General features: G+C 25.5%; 9 protein-coding genes across 9 annotated transcripts, besides 23 other annotated features; 4 read left to right on the top strand and 5 right to left on the bottom strand.

The window, feature by feature from the left end:
- Positions 1-205: 205 nt before the first annotated feature.
- Positions 206-243: a sequence feature (AT_rich).
- A 155-nt stretch (positions 244-398) lies between these two features.
- Positions 399-1,889, bottom strand: CMU_032010 (Nuf2 family protein; the record flags this gene model as incomplete). Its single annotated transcript, XM_002142373.1, has 1 exon — positions 399-1,889. The coding sequence occupies one exon, from the start codon at positions 1,887-1,889 to the stop codon at positions 399-401; it is 1,491 nt and encodes a 496-aa protein (XP_002142409.1).
- Positions 1,890-2,280: 391 nt separating this feature from the next.
- Positions 2,281-3,669, bottom strand: CMU_032000 (H/ACA ribonucleoprotein complex subunit 4, putative; the record flags this gene model as incomplete). The annotated part of the gene is made up of 1 exon (XM_002142372.1): positions 2,281-3,669. One exon carries the CDS (start codon positions 3,667-3,669, stop codon positions 2,281-2,283), a length of 1,389 nt encoding a protein of 462 aa, XP_002142408.1.
- Positions 2,291-2,378: a sequence feature (GA-rich).
- Positions 3,668-3,702: a sequence feature (AT_rich).
- A 301-nt stretch (positions 3,703-4,003) lies between these two features.
- Positions 4,004-4,033: a sequence feature (AT_rich).
- Positions 4,034-4,115: 82 nt separating this feature from the next.
- Positions 4,116-7,394, bottom strand: CMU_031990 (isoleucyl-tRNA synthetase family protein; the record flags this gene model as incomplete). Its single annotated transcript, XM_002142371.1, has 1 exon — positions 4,116-7,394. One exon carries the CDS (start codon positions 7,392-7,394, stop codon positions 4,116-4,118), a length of 3,279 nt encoding a protein of 1,092 aa, XP_002142407.1.
- Positions 6,513-6,540: a sequence feature (AT_rich).
- Positions 7,395-7,595: 201 nt separating the features above from the next.
- Positions 7,596-7,623: a sequence feature (AT_rich).
- A 522-nt stretch (positions 7,624-8,145) lies between these two features.
- On the top strand, positions 8,146-9,990 carry CMU_031980 (uncharacterized protein; the record flags this gene model as incomplete). The annotated part of the gene is made up of 1 exon (XM_002142370.1): positions 8,146-9,990. The coding sequence occupies one exon, from the start codon at positions 8,146-8,148 to the stop codon at positions 9,988-9,990; it is 1,845 nt and encodes a 614-aa protein (XP_002142406.1).
- A 27-nt stretch (positions 9,991-10,017) lies between these two features.
- Positions 10,018-10,066: a sequence feature (AT_rich).
- A 92-nt stretch (positions 10,067-10,158) lies between these two features.
- Positions 10,159-12,621, bottom strand: CMU_031970 (DNA ligase I, ATP-dependent family protein; the record flags this gene model as incomplete). The annotated part of the gene is made up of 1 exon (XM_002142369.1): positions 10,159-12,621. The coding sequence occupies one exon, from the start codon at positions 12,619-12,621 to the stop codon at positions 10,159-10,161; it is 2,463 nt and encodes an 820-aa protein (XP_002142405.1).
- Positions 12,138-12,172: a sequence feature (AT_rich).
- Positions 12,278-12,313: a sequence feature (AT_rich).
- Positions 12,620-12,663: a sequence feature (AT_rich).
- A 97-nt stretch (positions 12,664-12,760) lies between these two features.
- On the top strand, positions 12,761-13,177 carry CMU_031960 (clathrin adaptor complex small chain family protein; the record flags this gene model as incomplete). Its single annotated transcript, XM_002142368.1, has 1 exon — positions 12,761-13,177. One exon carries the CDS (start codon positions 12,761-12,763, stop codon positions 13,175-13,177), a length of 417 nt encoding a protein of 138 aa, XP_002142404.1.
- Positions 12,894-12,964: a sequence feature (AT_rich).
- A 23-nt stretch (positions 13,178-13,200) lies between the features above and the next one.
- Positions 13,201-13,260: a sequence feature (AT_rich).
- Positions 13,257-14,525, bottom strand: CMU_031950 (uncharacterized protein; the record flags this gene model as incomplete). The annotated part of the gene is made up of 1 exon (XM_002142367.1): positions 13,257-14,525. The coding sequence occupies one exon, from the start codon at positions 14,523-14,525 to the stop codon at positions 13,257-13,259; it is 1,269 nt and encodes a 422-aa protein (XP_002142403.1).
- Positions 14,130-14,155: a sequence feature (AT_rich).
- Positions 14,524-14,552: a sequence feature (AT_rich).
- A 321-nt stretch (positions 14,553-14,873) lies between these two features.
- Positions 14,874-14,952: a sequence feature (AT_rich).
- Positions 14,953-15,594: 642 nt separating this feature from the next.
- CMU_031940 (60S ribosomal protein L19, putative) lies at positions 15,595-16,191 on the top strand (the record flags this gene model as incomplete). The annotated part of the gene is made up of 2 exons (XM_002142366.1): positions 15,595-15,621; positions 15,664-16,191. The coding sequence occupies 2 exons, from the start codon at positions 15,595-15,597 to the stop codon at positions 16,189-16,191; spliced, it is 555 nt and encodes a 184-aa protein (XP_002142402.1).
- Positions 15,623-15,650: a sequence feature (AT_rich).
- A 308-nt stretch (positions 16,192-16,499) lies between the features above and the next one.
- On the top strand, positions 16,500-18,944 carry CMU_031930 (uncharacterized protein; the record flags this gene model as incomplete). Its single annotated transcript, XM_002142365.1, has 1 exon — positions 16,500-18,944. One exon carries the CDS (start codon positions 16,500-16,502, stop codon positions 18,942-18,944), a length of 2,445 nt encoding a protein of 814 aa, XP_002142401.1.
- Positions 16,956-16,976: a sequence feature (AT_rich).
- Positions 17,118-17,177: a sequence feature (AT_rich).
- Positions 17,416-17,468: a sequence feature (AT_rich).
- Positions 17,639-17,737: a sequence feature (AT_rich).
- Positions 17,824-17,882: a sequence feature (AT_rich).
- Positions 17,974-18,065: a sequence feature (AT_rich).
- Positions 18,118-18,206: a sequence feature (AT_rich).
- Positions 18,945-19,174: the final 230 nt, after the last annotated feature.

Below are 19,174 nucleotides of genomic sequence, written 5' to 3'. Positions count from 1 at the left end.
ATTTTGTCACCCATGATGCCACGTCTATTTTGTGTGTAATCTCTTTTTTCTCTTTAAATTTGAAAATAATTTCCTAAGTAATATTATAAGGTAAATTAACTTATTAGTTAAATAATAGTGACTTAAGTTTTTATTAATAGACTATATAAAAATAATTTATTCGGAAATATTTGTGAAAAGTAATAATTGTAAAAGTGTAATACAGATAATATATTGAATAAAAATATATATACTTTTATTAAACCTATAAGAAAAAAGAAAAGTAATCTCTGATATCCTTTAAATTTCTTATATTTATTTTGATATTTTCCAAATAAAAGTTAATCCTTTATGGTGAAGTTATAGTATTACTTAAATTTAGAATAAATGATTTTTCTTTAGAAACATTTACTATCATATCAATCACATTCGCCTCTATTCAAATGACTATTATTTTCATCATTCTCATCTGTAAATCTTCCCATTATTATATTATCTCTACGTCCTTCTTTATTATAAAATATGGATTCACTAGTTTTAATTTTGCTATAATTCTTATAATTACAAAATAATTGTAATCTTTGGATTAACTCATTTCTATATTTATAAAATATTTCAACTAAATATGAATGCTGTTTAGTTAACATATTTATTGTCTTCTCATGATTAGATCTTAAATTAGAGATATCACGCTCTAATGATTCAGCTTGACGTTCTAATGTAAATGCTTCATTTCCTTGTTTTTCTAAAAGTACTTGACATTGTACATATTTTTGTTGTTCTTGATCTAATAAAGTTTGAGCTTCTTCAATAAGACTCTCATAATGTTGCTGATTATTTTGAATACGAAGTGATATTTGTTCTACTGTTTGTAATAATAAACGTTCTTCCTCTGTAGATTGTTCTATTGTCCAATTATCCTTTTCAATATGATGTTCAATATCCTTAATATTTTGTTTTATATTGTTAGCTTCTTTAATACTTTGAAATATTTGTTCTATAAAGGATTTAGCCTTATCAAGCCTTTTCTCAACTTTTCGTAAAATATTTAATTTCTCTTGTAGTTCATTATGACGTTTAGAAGTCTGTTCAATTAATCTACGATCAGATTCAAGTGATCTATTAAGTTCTTCCATTGTATTTTTTAAACGTTCAGGAGATTGTACTACTTGATCTTTTAAATCTTGAATATCTTGATTTCCAGTAGTTATTCGAAATTCAATATCTTTTAATGCCTCTTGTGTATCATTATCTAATTGTGTTAAACGTTTCAATTCTTGTTGATTTTGTAAAAACTCACCATGTAAATTTCTCATTTTCTCTTGTAATTGTTGATTTTCTATTCTTCTACTTTGAATTTCATCACTTAATTCATTGAATTTTAATCTTAAATTAGCTAAATCATGTTTCCTCTGCTTTATTTGTTCATTAGCCTTATCGACTTTATCTAATATTTCTTCAATCTGATAAAATTCATCTTTATATGTCATCCAACGATCTTCTTTAAATCTCATTAAATTTACAAAGCCACACAAAAATATATAAATTCTATCTGCAGTTGGCCTATATAAATCATTCATAGTAAAATCATCAATTCCTATCATATTCCAAAGTATTTTACAGTATCTTAAGAATCGTAAATTTCCAATAGATTTGATATGATGCTTTCCTTGATCTGATAATATATCTATTGCTGTTAATAATACCTGCCCTGATAGTTCTTCTGGTCTAATATCTTCCATATCTATTTCTAGTGCTATAGATAGACAGTTCATATATAAATCACTGGCAATTTCACTTGTAATATTATCCCAGAAATTACTACCTACTTCAAATCCAAGCATATCAAGTTCATGCATCAGCTCATTTAGATCAAGTTCTGGGAACTGGTATCGAAATTTAGGTCCCATATCTGCATATAGATAAAGAGTTGCAAATTATTTTACTGTAATACAATAAATCTCCTAGGTAATATAATCCCAATTTTTAGAGATATTCAAGTATATGGCTTAAAAAGTGTGAAAATGTCACGGCCGCCTCACAAGTAAACCAATATTTGATATGAACTGAAAGAAAAAATCCAACCTGTTTTTATTCGAAAAAAAAAATGATAACCTTAAATTTCAAATTCTCTTAATATTTAAGTTATAATGAAAACAAAAAATAAAATAAAACTTCCTGTGTTTCGAAGGTGTGGAAAATTAGTTCCTAAATATCAAATTTCATATATGGTATTGTGATAAGTACTTATCTTAAAAAAAAAAAACTATTGATACCAAATTTACTAATTTCCTAGTTATCTTATGAATGTTTCTTTTTCTTCTTCTTATCTTCTTTGTCTTTTAAATGGCTCTCTATATCTTCATTTAATTCTTCCTGTTGATTCTTCCTCTTTTTCTCTGATTTATCTTTAGTTTTAGTCTCTACTTCCTCACTAATTTTATTCAGTTCCTTAGATTTTTCTTGTGGTTTATCACCAATTAATTGAGGTAAATAACCCTCAGAATTTAACCAAGACTTTGGGGTTTGTTCATTTGGTTTTCCATATTTATCTAATTTCCCTCCAAGAATAAGTTTCTTCTTCTCAGAAGCTCTAGGTCCATATCCCCAACGTAAATCATATGTATCTCTTTCCATTATTACTCTTTTTATTACTGCAACAACACCATGATCTACTGTTGCAATAACAGCTGTAGTCATTTGAGCTATACCTATAGCAATAGCTTCTCCTTTAGTTGTCATCATTACAATTTCTGTATCTACATCTATATTTGAATCAAATCTTAATACACCTGGTATCATTAACTTAGCACCATAACATATTGCATTAACACATGAATCTTTAACTACTACTCTTGGTAAATCTGTTAATAAGATTTCTAAAGGAGATACTACTCTTCTCATATATGATTCATCTTTAAGATTATCAAGTACATATTGAGCATCAAGAACATCATGCATTGTAACCATATTATCATTCTCTGATAAACAACCACTTCTTACACGACGTAATTCTTGCATATGAGCTCCAACTCCTAATAATAATCCCATATGTACACACATTGTTCTAATATATGTTCCAGCTTCGCATTTTGCCCAAAATACAGCTAAATTTCTTTTTTCATCATAATCTAATAATTTAGTTTCATATATAGAACGTACTCGTAACTGACGCTTTACAGCAGCTATAACTGGTGGTCTCTGAAATAACGCACCAGTTAAGGTCTCTAAAGAACGTGCCACCGCAAATTTACTTACTGGTTTTGCATGAAATCGAGCTATACAAACATATTCTTTACCAGCACTTTGCTGTGATTTAACAAGTCTTGTAGCTCTATTCAAACATACTAATAAACAACCTGTAACTTTTGGGTCTAATGTACCACTATGACCTGTTTTTTCACAGCGAAGAATTTTTTTTATCCATGCTACAACCTCATGGGATGAAGGATTTGCAGGTTTATCCAAATTTATTACACCATAACTTAAATAGTCACTTAAATTTCTATTTAATGGAGAACTACCAAATGGTAATGGTGTATAATGACCAGTTCGTACATTTAAATTTGAATAATTTTTTAACAATAAAGGCCATTTAGATGTATCTATTGGAGGAGATACATTTTCAGGTTTAATATATGTCAAATTATCTTGAAGATTCGTTTCAACATTCACCTTTGATTTTCCCATTAAAAAAAATTTTGATTATTTTTGTTATTATTAGACACTTAATACCTCTTTATTCTTTTCCTACTTTCTTAGAAAATTGCAAGCGGGAGACACATAATAGACGCCAATATATGTTAAAAATAAGAAAGTAATATCGGTACATTAGATAAATAACAACTTTCAATATCTAGAATAAGACAGAATTTATTGACTATAGTTTATTAAAATAGTATATAATTAACTAATAGATTGTGATAAGATAAATTAATACTTTTGATATTATCCTAATATCCAACATATTAAATACAAATATTTAGATTATTAGAGAAATATAGATAATACATGTGTCTTTATGTAATAATGAATATTTATATTTAAAATATTTCATTCTAAATTCTAATTTCCTCTTCCTTTCCTCTAGAAAAAATAAAGATAATATTATATCTAATAGGTCTATTAAATATAGATTAGATATTTAAAGCTGCAGTAACTTTGATAATGTCAAACCCAATCTCTATTTGGTCACTAAATATAACATTATCAATATTTGTATTTGAATGTATATACTTTATAGGTTTACGTATTATTTTCTGTAAATATTCATCATAAGAATTCATCATATCCAAAAATTTATTATTAGAATCTACAAATTTATTAATATTTTCAATTTGTTCTATATATATAGTAACATTAGCATTAGGATCCATATTATTTCCTTTCCTTAATTTTTGTATCTTATTTGCTAATTCTCTAGCATAAGCCATTAATTCAAATTCACTATCTGAAGTAAAATCTAAACCAATAATAAATTTAGAATCTCCATCATAAAACATATTTGGTGAGTTACCTTGAACTATTGGATCAATTATAGTTTGAATAATAATATCATCCTCTCCTAAATTAAAACCACAAATTTCAATTGATTTTTTTTCAAGAAATTCTTGAATATCAGAAGTTGTCATAGATTTAATAATATTTGTAACTTCCTTCATATGCTTTCCAAGCTTTTGACCAAGGGATCTAAAGTTTGGAATTGCAACTAATTTAGTTATCTGTTCAAATTGAGAATTAGAATGTACCTGAACTTCCAAAACATTAAGCTCTTCTTTAATATAATTTGTAAGTTTAGACATTACAAGATCTTCTAAAACCTTTTTATCTCTATGTATAATAACCATATTCTTAAGGGGTACTTTAAGACTTACTTTTCTCTTTTCTCTAATTGTACGTCCCATAATAATAATTTCCTTCATTTGTTCAACTAAAACTTCAACTTGAGGTTTAATAAATTCTTCTTTATGATCTGGAACTAACAAGAAATGAATACTATCTTCTATTTGAGATTTATCAAAAGCACTTCTCAAATTCTTGTAAAGTGATTCACATAAGAATGGTGAAAATGGACACATAAGTTTAGTTATAATCATCAAGACTTCAAAAAGTACTTCTAAGGCTATTAAAGTATCATCTGGATTATATGAGCCTCTCATTCTATCTCTATTTAATCTAACATACCAATTACATAAATCATCTAAGAATTCAATAAGCTTTGGAGAGACTGTATATAATCTATATTTGTCCATTTCACTTCTAAAAAATTTAATTAAAGATTGAGCTTCAGAATATATCCATATATCCATAATATTTGTACAATTTCTTATTGTATTTGAATTTGACTTAAAACTCCCTCCCGTATTATTTTCAAAACGAGATGCTTCTTGAATAAAGAATCTATAACAATGATACCATGGTAATAAGACATCTTTTACTATATCACGTACACCTTCCTCTTTAAATCTTAAAGTTTCAGCTCTTACAACTGGTGAATTAATAAGATATAATCTTAAAGCATCAGCACCATATTTATTGACAATTTCATTTGTGTCTGGATAATTTTTAAGCCTTTTTGACATTTTTTTACCATCTGATGCTAAAACAAGTCCACTAACAATAAGATTTTTAAAAGCTGGTTTATCAAATAATGCTGTAGATAAAATCATTAAAGTATAAAACCAACCCCTTGTTTGATCCAATCCTTCACTTACAAAATCTGCAGGAAAAATCTCATTAAAATATTCTTTATTTTTAAATGGATAAGATAAAGAAGCATAAGGCATAGAACCTGATTCAAACCAACAATCAAATACTTCATCTATACGTTTTAAAGGTGGATAAGAATCTCCACGAGGATCTGGTATAGTTATTGAATCTACAAAGTGTCGATGAATATCACTAATAGGTTCTTTAAGATTAATTGCAAGCTTTTCTAATTCATCTATACTACCAATACAATGAATAATACTAAAGTCTTCAGAAACCCATAATGGAATAGGAGTTCCCCAAAATCTATTACGGCTTATACACCAATCTTTTGCATCTTGTAACCAATTATGAAAACGTTTTTCTTTTACGTGTTTAGGTACCCAATAAGTTTCATTATTATTCTTTAATAATTTCTCTTTTAAAGATTCTACATTTATAAACCATGATGGAACAGCTCTATATTGTAGTGGTGAATCTGATCTCCAACAATGAGGATATGAATGAACACATGTATTATCACTTAAAAGTCTACCTTCTCTTTTAAGTTTCTGTCTAATTGCTTTATCAGCATCCTTAAACCAAACTCCAATATAATCAGATGCAGGTTCTATAAACTTACCATTTGGATCCATTGGACATGGCAAATTATTACCATGAATATCAATAATATCATGCATAGTACAGACACGAAAATCATCTTCACCAAATGCAGGAGCCATATGTACCAATCCAGTACCTGTTGAATCTGTAACATATGGATCTGCTAATATCCTCCAAAATCTATTAGATCCTTCAGAATCTCTATAATAATTAAAAAGAGGTATTAATTTTATATTATGTAATAAATTACCCATACATGTTGATTCAATTGTATAATTTTTTATTTTAAGCTCAGATAAAACCCAATCCAAACGATTTTCACAGACAACATACTTCTTATTACTATTTTCTGGTTTAAAATATACATATATTAATTCTGGATGTACTGCTAGTGCAGTGTTTGCTGGTAATGTCCAGGGAGTAGTTGTCCAAGCCAAAAACTCCAGATTAGGATCTTCTTCAGATGGAAAGGATATAATAATAGATGGATCGCTTACATCTTTATAATTCAAATTGGCTTCAAAATTTGATAAAGGTGTACTACAAATAGTAGAATATGGCATTACCCTATATGCTCTGTATACTAATCCTTTATCATATAATTGTTTAAATACCCACCAAACACTTTGCATAAATGAAAGATCCATTGTGCGATAATCATTATCAAAATCAATCCATCTTCCAACACGTTCTACTGTTGTCCTCCACTTTTCAGTATATCTCAATACAATAGCCCGACATGACTCATTATACTTATCAATCCCCATATTAATTACGTCATCTCTACCTGATATATTCAATAATTTGTCAATTTCATATTCAACAGGTAAACCATGACAATCCCAACCAAAACGCCTTTCACAATAGTAACCTTTTTGTTGTGCATATCGAGTAACTATATCCTTGATAGTACCAGCTAAAATATGACCATAATGTGGTAATCCGGTTGCAAATGGTGGACCATCATAAAATGAATATCTCGGCCTACCTTCTGCTTTCTTTAAAGAAGTATTTAATACATCTATACTTTTCCAAAACTCAAGTACTTCCTCTTCCATAGCTGGAAAATCTGGACGATCTGATACTTGTTGAAATGTTGGCATTTCTAATAATTTATTAAAAAAGAAGAAAAAAGGAAGAAAATAGAATATCTTTATTATTATCTCTAGCTTCTCTTTAATTACTCCCCCCCCTCACTTTTTTTTAAAAAAGGGCGCCAAAATAACCGTCTTATTAAGATATCTATTCTATTTTAATAAAAACATACCATTGAAATCTTTAGAAAAAAAAAGTTACAAGATTTCTTTATTTCAATAAAAAAAAAATTATTTTGGACATTCCGATTTAGTGTACCCAGTTCTTAAATATACTTAACTTTTTTTATTTATTTCTTTAAGAATTAGTTTATTTCCTGGTATTTTGCAACCATATACTCATTTTCAAAGCAACAATGGCATAATATTTTATTATTTTCAAATAAGTTCTTGTTTTTTGATATCATAAATCCACTTAATAGGAATCATGTATTTTAATATAATGGAATTAAACTACTAAAGTGTCTCTATACATAGACTTAAAACACTTTGTTCTTAATACTCGGATATAAAGCTATTAGGAATAAAATTTCAAGTATTAAAAAGTAGTCTTTGTAAAAAATTATCAGTAAATTACTCTTAAGATGTGATTTTTTTTTATCCTTTATCTATTTTGAAGACACACAATTATACTGCATTGTAATATTAGACCTAAATTTTTTGGCGGTAAAATACATGCACTTGCAAGTAACTTTTTTTTCTTTTTCTTCTTTTAATAGCTCATATTTGTACAAATAATAAGGGAATTCAATACAAAGAAATGGGGAATATATGTTTAAAGTCTACTGGAAATACTAAGGCTACAGAAAATATAGATATAGTTCTTCCCGCTCCAATGTTAACTAGTCCTGGAGTAAAAAATAGAATTGATAAACCATGGAAAGATTTAAAGGATTTAAACTTTATTGGAAATCCAATAAAGATAAACAATACACCTTATACAGTAGAATATATAACTCCTAGTTTATTTTATTGTCTATGGTCCCAGTCAAGACATGCCTATCCTACTGGAAATTATAATATTACATTTATTGATTGTCAGAGTTTTTATTATGAAGTAAAGATATTTGAGGCAAAAACAGAAGAAGATACTGCGATTGCAAAATTAACATCAAGAGGAGCATTAGTGAAAAGAACTGTTAAGGGAGCTTTACAACCCTTTAAAACATTAGCAAAGCGTAGTTCTTCTTTATATGATAAAAAAGTACATCACTATGGTGATTCAAAAAAACAATTATTAAGTGAAGCTGTAATTAAATATGCTGATACTATTAGTGAATGGTTATCATATCAAGTTAATAGCAAAATTTTAGTATTATTTGATCATTTATGGGAAGGAAATGCATCAATAAGAGGTGATAGAGTATCGCATGAATCACAATTATTAATAGACTTATTACAAGCTTGTAGCTGCAAACCAAATAGAATTTTTATTTTAGCTGGAGGTTTTGCAACTTTGAGCCCAAGATATCAAGATTGTATTGATGATGATCCATTATCTTCAGAATTTACTCAAAGTGTATCAATGATGAAAGCTCCATGTGAAATTCTGCCATCATTTCCATCACGAGGAAATTTTTCTATTTTATCTAGTGATGTTGAATTTTTATCTCAAATGAATTGGGATAAATACAATAATACTTTTGTTATTGAAAGAGTTGTAAATTTAACAAATGATCCAAATTTGTTTCGTTTTCCAAAATTAGTAAACATACAATATTATAATCTACCTTGTTATGAAACATCTAATCCTCCATATGCATCAGCTTTAAACATAATTAGGCAGTCATATCATTTAAAGAAGTGCACTTTGCTAGTAGATTCAACAGGTGATCTCCATGTTATGAATATAATTTCTATGTTCCTTGTTGAAATTGGATATAAACCAAGTTCAGTAATTAATTTCTTAACACAAAGAAAAATTGGTCTTTCTTTTGATGGGAATATGAATGATATTCTTACAGATTCTTATAGAAAGAATACTCATTGTAAAGAAAAAGATAGACCTATTAGACCTATTATTTGGTTACCTATGTATAATTTGAGTAAAGAAGATAAAAAGGTTGCTCAGAATTCTATAATTTGTACATCTACAGATAAAGGATATGAAGAGACTAAAGTTAAATCAACAAATAAATATATAAAGGAAAATAAGGAGATTAATAACAGTAAATGTTCTCAAAATGAAGATTTATCTTCAGATGAAATTGATATTACTCCAGATGAAATTTATAAAATTATATCAAACTTGAGAAAAATGGATACAAGAGCATCTACAGATTCTAGATATGAAGGTTCTGAAGCAGATGAATGTATAAAAACATTAATTATTATTTTGAGTAATGTTTTGAATTCTCCAACTGAAGAGAAATATCGTAAAATATCAATTGAAAATAAAAGATATAATGAAACAATAGCTAAATTTCCTGAAGCATCTAAAATTCTTTTATTGGCTGGATTTGTTCAAAATAATAAAGAAATAAAATTACCTTTGGAAACTAATTTAATAAAAATTAAGATGATCTTAACTTGGTTAAAGCAAGAAACAGCTAATAATATTGCATTTAAGAAACGATTATGTTATAATTCAAGTATTAAATTATAAAGAATTTCAATACCTATAAAAAACGTGTTATTTAAATATAATGAAAAGTGTAATAAAATATTTATAGTAAATATAACAAGTATCAATAGCACATAGTTTAATAAATGATTGGTTAGAAAAAAAGTACAAAAAAGCTATTTTTGTATATATTCAAAAACCTTTTATTTATTATATATCTTCATCTAGATCTTCAAATTCTTGTTCAACATTTGTATTTGTTGCATATTTTCTATTTTCTATAAATTGACTATCAAATAAGTCAATAATTTGATCACATGTAGTAGCATCTTCAGGTTTTTTATCTTCTCTTATACGTATAAATCTAGGAAATCTTAAACCAATCCCTTTTCCTTCTTCACGAATTCCAAATGCAGTATTATGTACAGGAGAAAGAGATAAGTCTGCACCTTTAACCTCCCAAATAAACTTAGGCTCAAACCAAACATCAGGTTTTAAAGAAATAGAATCAACATGATAATAAGATTTTGCACTTATATCCGATATTATATATTCAGTTAACATATTATAAAGTCTTTGTAAAATTTCCTCTGAAAATCCTGTTCCTATTTTACATATTGTCTCATAAATTTCACTATTTGGATTATAAACTGCCAATAGAAATGTTCCATATATACCACACCTTTTACCTTTACCATAAAATGCAGCTATAGGGACAACATCAATACTATCCATAATACCATCAATATAATCTTTCTTTATTTTAAGCCAATTTAAAGAACGCTTAGAAGGTTCATAACTTGCATTTTCATTTAAAGTCTTAACCATTAATCCCTCACAATTATTCTCTATAGCTTCTGCTAAAAATGTCTCCAAAACATCTATTTTATCAGTAATACAATTTTTTACAAAATATATCTTATTAGGAATTTCTAAAATACACTTTTTTAAATATTCACGGCGTTCAGCAAGTGAATATTTTATAAGTGAATTTCCATTAAAATGCATACAATCAAAAAGAAATACACAGACATGCACCTTTATGTCATTAATATTAACATCTTTTCTTTTTCTTGTACTTAAAACTTGAAATGGAAGTATCTTTTCATTTTCAATAGAATATGCAACTACCTCACAATCTAATATACAATCTTCTACAGTATTTATTAATGATTCTTTTATTGATATAGCAACATCAGGATAACGATTTGTAATATTTTCTAAATTACGACTAAAAATATCAATATTATAATTACCACTTTCTAACTTATATACATGTATTTGAGCTCTTTCACCATCATATTTATATTCAGCTGTAAACTTCATCTTTTCAAAACGAGATAATATCTCTGAAATTCCTTTTGTAGGCCTTGCAAGCATTGGTTCACATGGAATACCTGGAATTAATGTACATTTTAATCTTAAATCATTTGGAGTTACTCCTTTTAAAGCTATATCAATTATTTTTTCTATATTTGGCAATTGACATAGACTACTACGAAATGCTTTCTCCATATCTAAAATAGTATTATCTAGTTCTATATTTGTTTTAAATTTAAATTCTTGTAATCGAATATCTGAATATTTAGAATTTTCATCACTATTTCTTGTTAATACAAATGAATTTGCTAATGAATTATATACTGTAACTTGCTGTACTCCTATTCTTAATCTTCCTTGGAGAAACCTGATTATAAATTTTACTTCTGATTGTTTAGCTGCTACCATTAATTTCTTTATTTTATCTCTTTTTTTTTGTTGTGCTTGATTACCATGTATACATGCTAAAGCATACATTTCATTAAAAACTTCTTGAATTGTCAGACGTGGTGGTTCAAATAATACCCTCATAGCATATCTACTAGCTGCTGCTATTTCCCCTAAATCTTCATAAGAACCTGATGCTAAATCTTCTTTAATAGAATTTTCAGATCTACCTAATACTTCTGCAATACATTTAATTATTATTGATTCTCCAACTCCAAATTCTCTATTTTCATAATCAGGAGATATTTTATTTAAACATATATATGTTGCAGGAATTAAATCTGTTGGATTATGATATATTATTGTACGAAATAAATTTGCAAGTACAACTATACAATTCTTTTTGCTACCACTCCCAGTTCCTTTTAAAGATTCAATGAGAGATAATGCATCAACTAATATTGAAAAATAAATAGATGATCTTTTTATATCTATTAAATCATTTTTATTTAATTTTGATGGATCATATGCTGGACTTAGCATATTTTCAGAACTTTCTGTAACATTAATAGAAAATGGAGAAAATAAATTCCCTGGATTAGAATTATTTACACGACTTTTCTTATAATTATTCATATTTTTATTAATTAAATTATTACTCATTTTATTGTCATTAATTTCATATATATGTTCTTCAAAATCTTTATTATTATCTAATTCTTCTATATATAATTTCGCTTTTTTAAAAGTACTTTTATCTTTAGTAAATGTTAAAGGTAATTTATCTACATTCAATGACTCTGTTGAGTCTATTATTGAGTCACTATCTATCATTACTTCATTATCATCCTTATAATATAAAATATCTTCATTTACCATCATTTTATTATTATCCAGTAACTTTGAAGTTACTAAAATGTCATTCTTGTCATTTAATTTAACACTATCTTGTATTTTCTTAGTCATAATATATTAAGATTTATTTTAAAAATAAGTATATTAATATTTGCAAATAATACTTAAAGCGCATATACAATATTTGTGTAAATAAAATCTAAATTGGTTTATTTCTTTACAATTCTCCTTTTTTTATTAAAGATAAAAAATGATACATTTTCTATTATTACAAAATATTAAAGGTAGAACTAGATTTGCAAGATGGTATACAATCCTAACTTATAAGGAAAGAAAATATTTAGAAGAAGAAATACAGATCAAAATAGCTAATATAGAAAATCAAAATATATCTTATTTTAATATTGGAAATAAAAAAATTGTATATAAAAGATTTTCTAATATTTATATTATTGTTGGTATAGATAATAACGATAATTATTTATTTGCTTCATGTTTAATTCAATTAATTGCTGAAATAACTCAAAAACGACTTCAACGAATATCCGAAATTGATATTGTATATCAAAGTAAACGTTTCTCTGCAATAATAGATGAAATAGTAATGGGAGGAGAAGTAATAGATACATCAATACCAAATATTTTAAAAAGACTTCGTTATATATAATGGTTAATAACATTAAACATGACTAAAATATCTTATTATAATAAATATTAATATTAAAACTCTTATAATGAATTTATAATTATCTTGAATAAAGACGTATTACTTTATCTATAGATACAGATAAAATATATTTGCCACAAGAACTTGCACATATACATGTTATTAAATCTTGATGAGTACCAATAGAATATATTGGTATTATTCCACTAGAATTATTACCTTGATAATCTTGTGTATATACTTTAAAAGAACAAAATGATTGATTTCTTCTTGATATTTTATCAGATGAAATAAATAATGGATGTTTTTTTGATGATGAAAACATATTACAGGCTGCAATTAAAGTCTGTGATTTATCATTTTCTAATTGCGAAAATGCTAAAGATCTAATTTCACCATTTGAAAATGTTCCATCTGTAGTTTTAACAAGATTAACACGTTTAATACTTAATATTTTGCGATCTGATTCTATAAAACAATAACGTATCAGTGAATCTGTAGTTCCACAAACTAAACATAATGATTGTTGAGATTGAGTTCTTGGCCTCCAACATAATGAACGTATTTCAGTACATAATTCACATATTTGATGAGATACCCATAATATATCATTATTAGAAAGAAGAATTTCATTTTTAAAATCTTCAGAATATATACGTTCTTCAATACGACTTATTACTGAAGATGCAATATAAAAAATAACAATAAATCCATTAGAGTCACCAAGAGCAATCCAACATCCTCCACTAAGGCTTAATTCAACGGCAATAGTTGTAAATGAATAAATTGCTAATTCTTGTTTTAAATGTTTACGATCTTTTTCTTCAACACTATAATAAACAGGCCAAGCTAAACTACTTGTTTCGTCTGTTTGTGAAATATTACGTGCTAAAACTTTACCTGTTTCTACTGATACAAAGATTATACTAGATCCAGGATTAATACCAGCTACAATAAAAATATTATTATTTAAAAAATCAATACAAATACTTTCCCCAGGATGTCCAATTGTACAACATAATCTTGGTTTAGGTAAAATATTGATTGAATTATTAGAATAATTAATTTCTTTAATATCATTAATATTCCATCCATATATCCAACCATAACATGTTACTCCTAAGATATTCATTTTATTTGGAGATGAAACAAGTCTAGTTAATCCTCCATGTTTACTTTCTAAATAACATATATGTTTTAAAATTGTTTTATCTGCTTCTGATATATCAATTTTATATACTTTAATTTTAGAATCATCTCCAATAAAACTTGCAAAGACATAATCATGAATTGTCGTTACTGATGCTAAAGGTGCCTCACATAATTCTTCATAAGTATTAAAGAACATTTTAATATTATTATTTAATCTTTATTAGTACTTTTAAATTCTTCTTATTCTTTGATATTCTAGGGGACCCTTACTGACTAACATATTGCTATTAATACTTTTTCTTTTTCTTGCGCTTAAGGTACTATTAATATTTACGTGAAAAATAAAAATGAAAATTATTATACAGCTTTCTTATTATTAATATTTAAATACTGGTAATATAATAAATTACTCCTTTTTTCTTTAAAAGACAACATAATGTTGATATCTTTAATATTCATGTAGTAATAAGATTTATACTATTAAACAAATTTTGTAATTATAAATACTGAATGAGTATTGAGATATTTCTTCTTTTTCAGAATCATTAAAATATAAATTTACTAAATTTGACTACAATATTATATTAAATTATATATTAAAATATAAATACATATATAATAATGAAGTAATATATCAGTCATTTTCATTGTAACTTTCACTTTCTAAATATAAATAAAAAGGAACTTTATAAAGTATAATAATATAAACTAATGGAAAAGAGTAATATATATCTAATTATGTATTAAGATCACACCAAAACATAATAAATAAGTATTTCAGATAAATCTCATTATAAAGTCTCTAACATAATATATTAAACATAAACTTTAAACAAGTTACGAAATCCACTAATATAACTTTTAACTTTAATTAAAGTTCTTAGTTTATTATTAATAATATACTATTAATTCCAAAAGTAGTTATAATAGATACATTTAATAATACATCTAATTAAAAAGATACTCAATAATTACAATGAGAATATATCTAATAGGTAAATATAAATCTTTATATTCACTTTATGTTATATAGTACTTGAGACAACTCATTAAAATATTGAATAAGATGCACCCGTGAAGGCGGTACTCAAGAGACGTGAAACAAATATTGGTAAAAATAAAAAGTGAGGAAGAGGTATTGTGAATTTTGACAACTTAAATTAGGACATATTTCGGTTTATAGATCATTCGAAATGGTAAGTTAAATTTAACTTTGGTAGAAAGTATTACTATATTTTGGATATTTATCGTAATTCAAATTTATAATGATACTTCCCTACTTTTATAACTTTGTTAATATAATATTTATTAACTTTTTTTTCCTTGCTTTTTAGCCGTTAATTCTACAAAAACGTCTTGCTAAATCTGTATTAAAATGTGGAGCTAATAGGATATGGTTGGATCCAACTGAAATGGATACAATTTCTACAGCAAATTCACGTCAAAGTATTAGAAAATTATTTAAGGATGGTTTGATTTTAAGGAAAGCTGTAGCAACTCATTCACGTTCAAGAATAAATAGGTTACATGAAGCAAAAAGGAAAGGTCGTTCAATGGGTTTAGGTAAGAGAAGAGGTACAAAGGATGCAAGAAGACCAGAAAAAATTTTGTGGATGCGTCGTCAAAGAGTTTTAAGACGCTTACTTAAGAAATATAGAGAAGCAAATAAGATTGATAAATCTATGTACAAAAAGTTTTACATGAAGGCTAAGGGTAATGAGTTTAAAAATAAACGTGTACTAATAGAAGCAATTCATGTTGCAAAGGCTGAGCATATTAAGGAGAAAGCTTTACAAGATCAGTTAGATGCTCGAAAAGCAAGAGCTGCAGCACTTAAACAAAGACGCAGAGTAATTCACTAAGAATTAAGAGATTATAATCCAATAATAATAGCTATTAGGATAGATAAATTATTATTAAGTCTATAATCTAAGTGTTAGATTGTCTATTTCAATTCTACAGAAGAGTTGTTTTATTTAATACTAATGTATAATTTTCAATCATTATTTTATTAGTAGATTTTATATGCTGATTTTCTTTTTCTTCTTAATAATTAATGACTAATTATTAACTGTAATATTAATAGAGTCTAATATCGCGCTAGTTAAATTGTAAGATTAAGAATTTAACAGTTTGAGAAAATCTTGAAGATTAATATTACCAAGGTTATATGAATAATGTATTAAGTAAATATATAGATATTAATAAAGGTATAGAATTATATGGAATATGTAAAGATTTAAAAGAAAATATTATTACTTCAAAGCATAGTCCAGTTTGTTTAATTAATCCAGATGTTGCAACAACCTTGGAATTAGATAAATCCTCAAAATTAAATATTTTAGATTTAAGATTTATAGATGATAATAATAGAAAATTTGCAGTAATTGTTGGAATTGATGAATATTTAGATAATAAAACTATAATATTACATAGTGGTTTTAAATTCTATCAACCAAAAAAGTGTATTATATATAAAATCAGTATATCTGGAGATGAATTATTAAATATAGATACAAAGTATACAGAAATAATCCTTCGTGGACCAATGATAATAACACCTAATATAGAAATACAAGCTTGTATTTTATCTATTCCTTCATTATTATCAATACTTACACGACAGTTATATATTATATATTTTTTACTTAAATCATCAAATAAAATAGGAAATATAAGTATTGAAATAGTAAGAGGTTATTGGATAACTTTTTATTTAAATGATATAATAACTTTTTGGCAAATAGAGGATGTGAAGAATAAGATGATAAGTAATTTTCAAGACGAGTATTATAATCTTAATAATAATTGTATAATAAATAATCAGATAATATCAAATAATATATATGTTAAGGGAATAATTCCTTTTATAGATCTATTATCATATAAATATAATTTGAAGAGTGATATATTTTATATTGATAATAATTTTGAAAATCTAGATAAGATAAATAATGAAATATCTGAACCTTATTCATTATATATTTTAAATAAAAGATCAGAAATTGATAAAGTGATTTCTATATACAATTTAAAATGTGGAATAATTTATTTAGATATAATATATCTAGTATCAACATACACTCAAATATATAATATTAATAAAAATTCTCTAAAATTAATTCATGATTATATTATTGAGATGATAAAGAATATTATATCTAAAATATCACCTTTAGAATTACCAAATAATAAATTGAATATTTGTGTATATGGATGGAACTTATATTTTGATAATATAGAAGGTATAAAAACTATTTATAACATGCAAAATTTTAACATAAAGATAATTATGATTGAATATTGGCCATTAAATAAAATAAAATTAAGAAAATATGTTGAACTTAATTTTATAAAGTTAATAAAATTATATGATCAATATAATATATCAATTTATTTTAAATTATTCCCAGATAATGATAAACAAATAACTAAATATGGATGGTCTTTATCAAATATTATTCCAGTGAATTCAGATAGTTCTAATATTCGTCATTTTTTAAATTGTTTAATTTGTATTAAAAAAATAAATATTAATTCAAATATAAATATTCAAGAATATCGAGAACTTATTAATTTTATTATATCATCAAATTTTAAGGTACCTCAAAGAAAATATTCACACTTTTGGGAAATATTTGGTCTAAATAATTTATTAAGTGATTGTAATTTTAATAATAAAATAGAAAATATTTGTATAAATGAAAATAAAATAAGAAATAATATGAATAATATTGGATATGCATCATTACCTCGTAGAGTACGTTTAGCTATTGAAGAAATAATGGATTATATAACTATATTTAATTATTATAAAAGAACATTAAAAGATATAAAGTTTTCTAAAATAATAAATGAAAATGTAAAATATAAAATTCCACTATTTAATTCTTATAATCCTAGGATTTTACTTTTTACATCAGATGATAAAAATATGTCTTATCTATTTCAAGTAAAAGAGTCTATAATTAATATTATACAAAATAAATTCAATGATTATGAGATAAAGTGTATTCATATATTACAATTAATAAGTCCTTATGTTGGAGAATCTGAAGCTAATATAAGAAATTTATTCCAAATTTCTAGAAAAAAGAAACATATAATTATATTAGAGGGTATAGATTTAATTGGTGCAAAAATTAGTTATTCAAATTTACATACTAAATTATTTAATAAAAATCAATTATCAGATTGTATAGAAGGCTCACAAATACAATTCAATAATAATGACAATGATTTATATAGTATTCAATACAATCATTTACAAAAAATGGATTACAATAAAAGTAATATTCAATTAAATACTTCATATTTAGATAATTTGAAGATAAATTTATTATCTAAAGCTATGGTTAATTTAAATATATTAAGTGACTCAATAATTCCTATTTCACTTACAAATTCCCAAGAAAACTCCTTAAATAAAATTCATAATCGACATACTTCAATTCATGATAGAAATCTATTAGCTACTTTATTACTATGTCTAGATAGTGTAGAGAAACAAGAAGATTCAGAACTAATTATTATTGCAACTTCGAGTTTAGAACCAAAGTTACTTGAAGAGAGTATAACTAGAGCAGGAAGACTTGACATCCATATACAAATCTAAATATACATATTTTAAAGTAAAACTTGTTAATATTGAAATTTAGACATTCCTAGTTACAATAGCTAATTGATCTATTGATATACTTTCAATAATTTGGTCTCAACAAGACCAAAATTATAAAATTATTGAGGACAAATAAACGAGTTCATTGTTGATAATAAGGAAACACAATAAAGATTGTTTTGTAGATAGATATAACAACTCTTATCCTTACCAAGAATTACTTCCTA

The sequence above is a fragment of the Cryptosporidium muris genome, genomic scaffold (genome assembly GCF_000006515.1).
Source record: "Cryptosporidium muris RN66 scf_1106632373433 genomic scaffold, whole genome shotgun sequence".
Lineage (NCBI taxonomy): Eukaryota > Apicomplexa > Conoidasida > Eucoccidiorida > Cryptosporidiidae > Cryptosporidium > Cryptosporidium muris.
The sequence above is the reverse complement of the archived record's forward strand: the minus strand, read 5'-3'. Positions and strand labels throughout refer to the sequence as shown.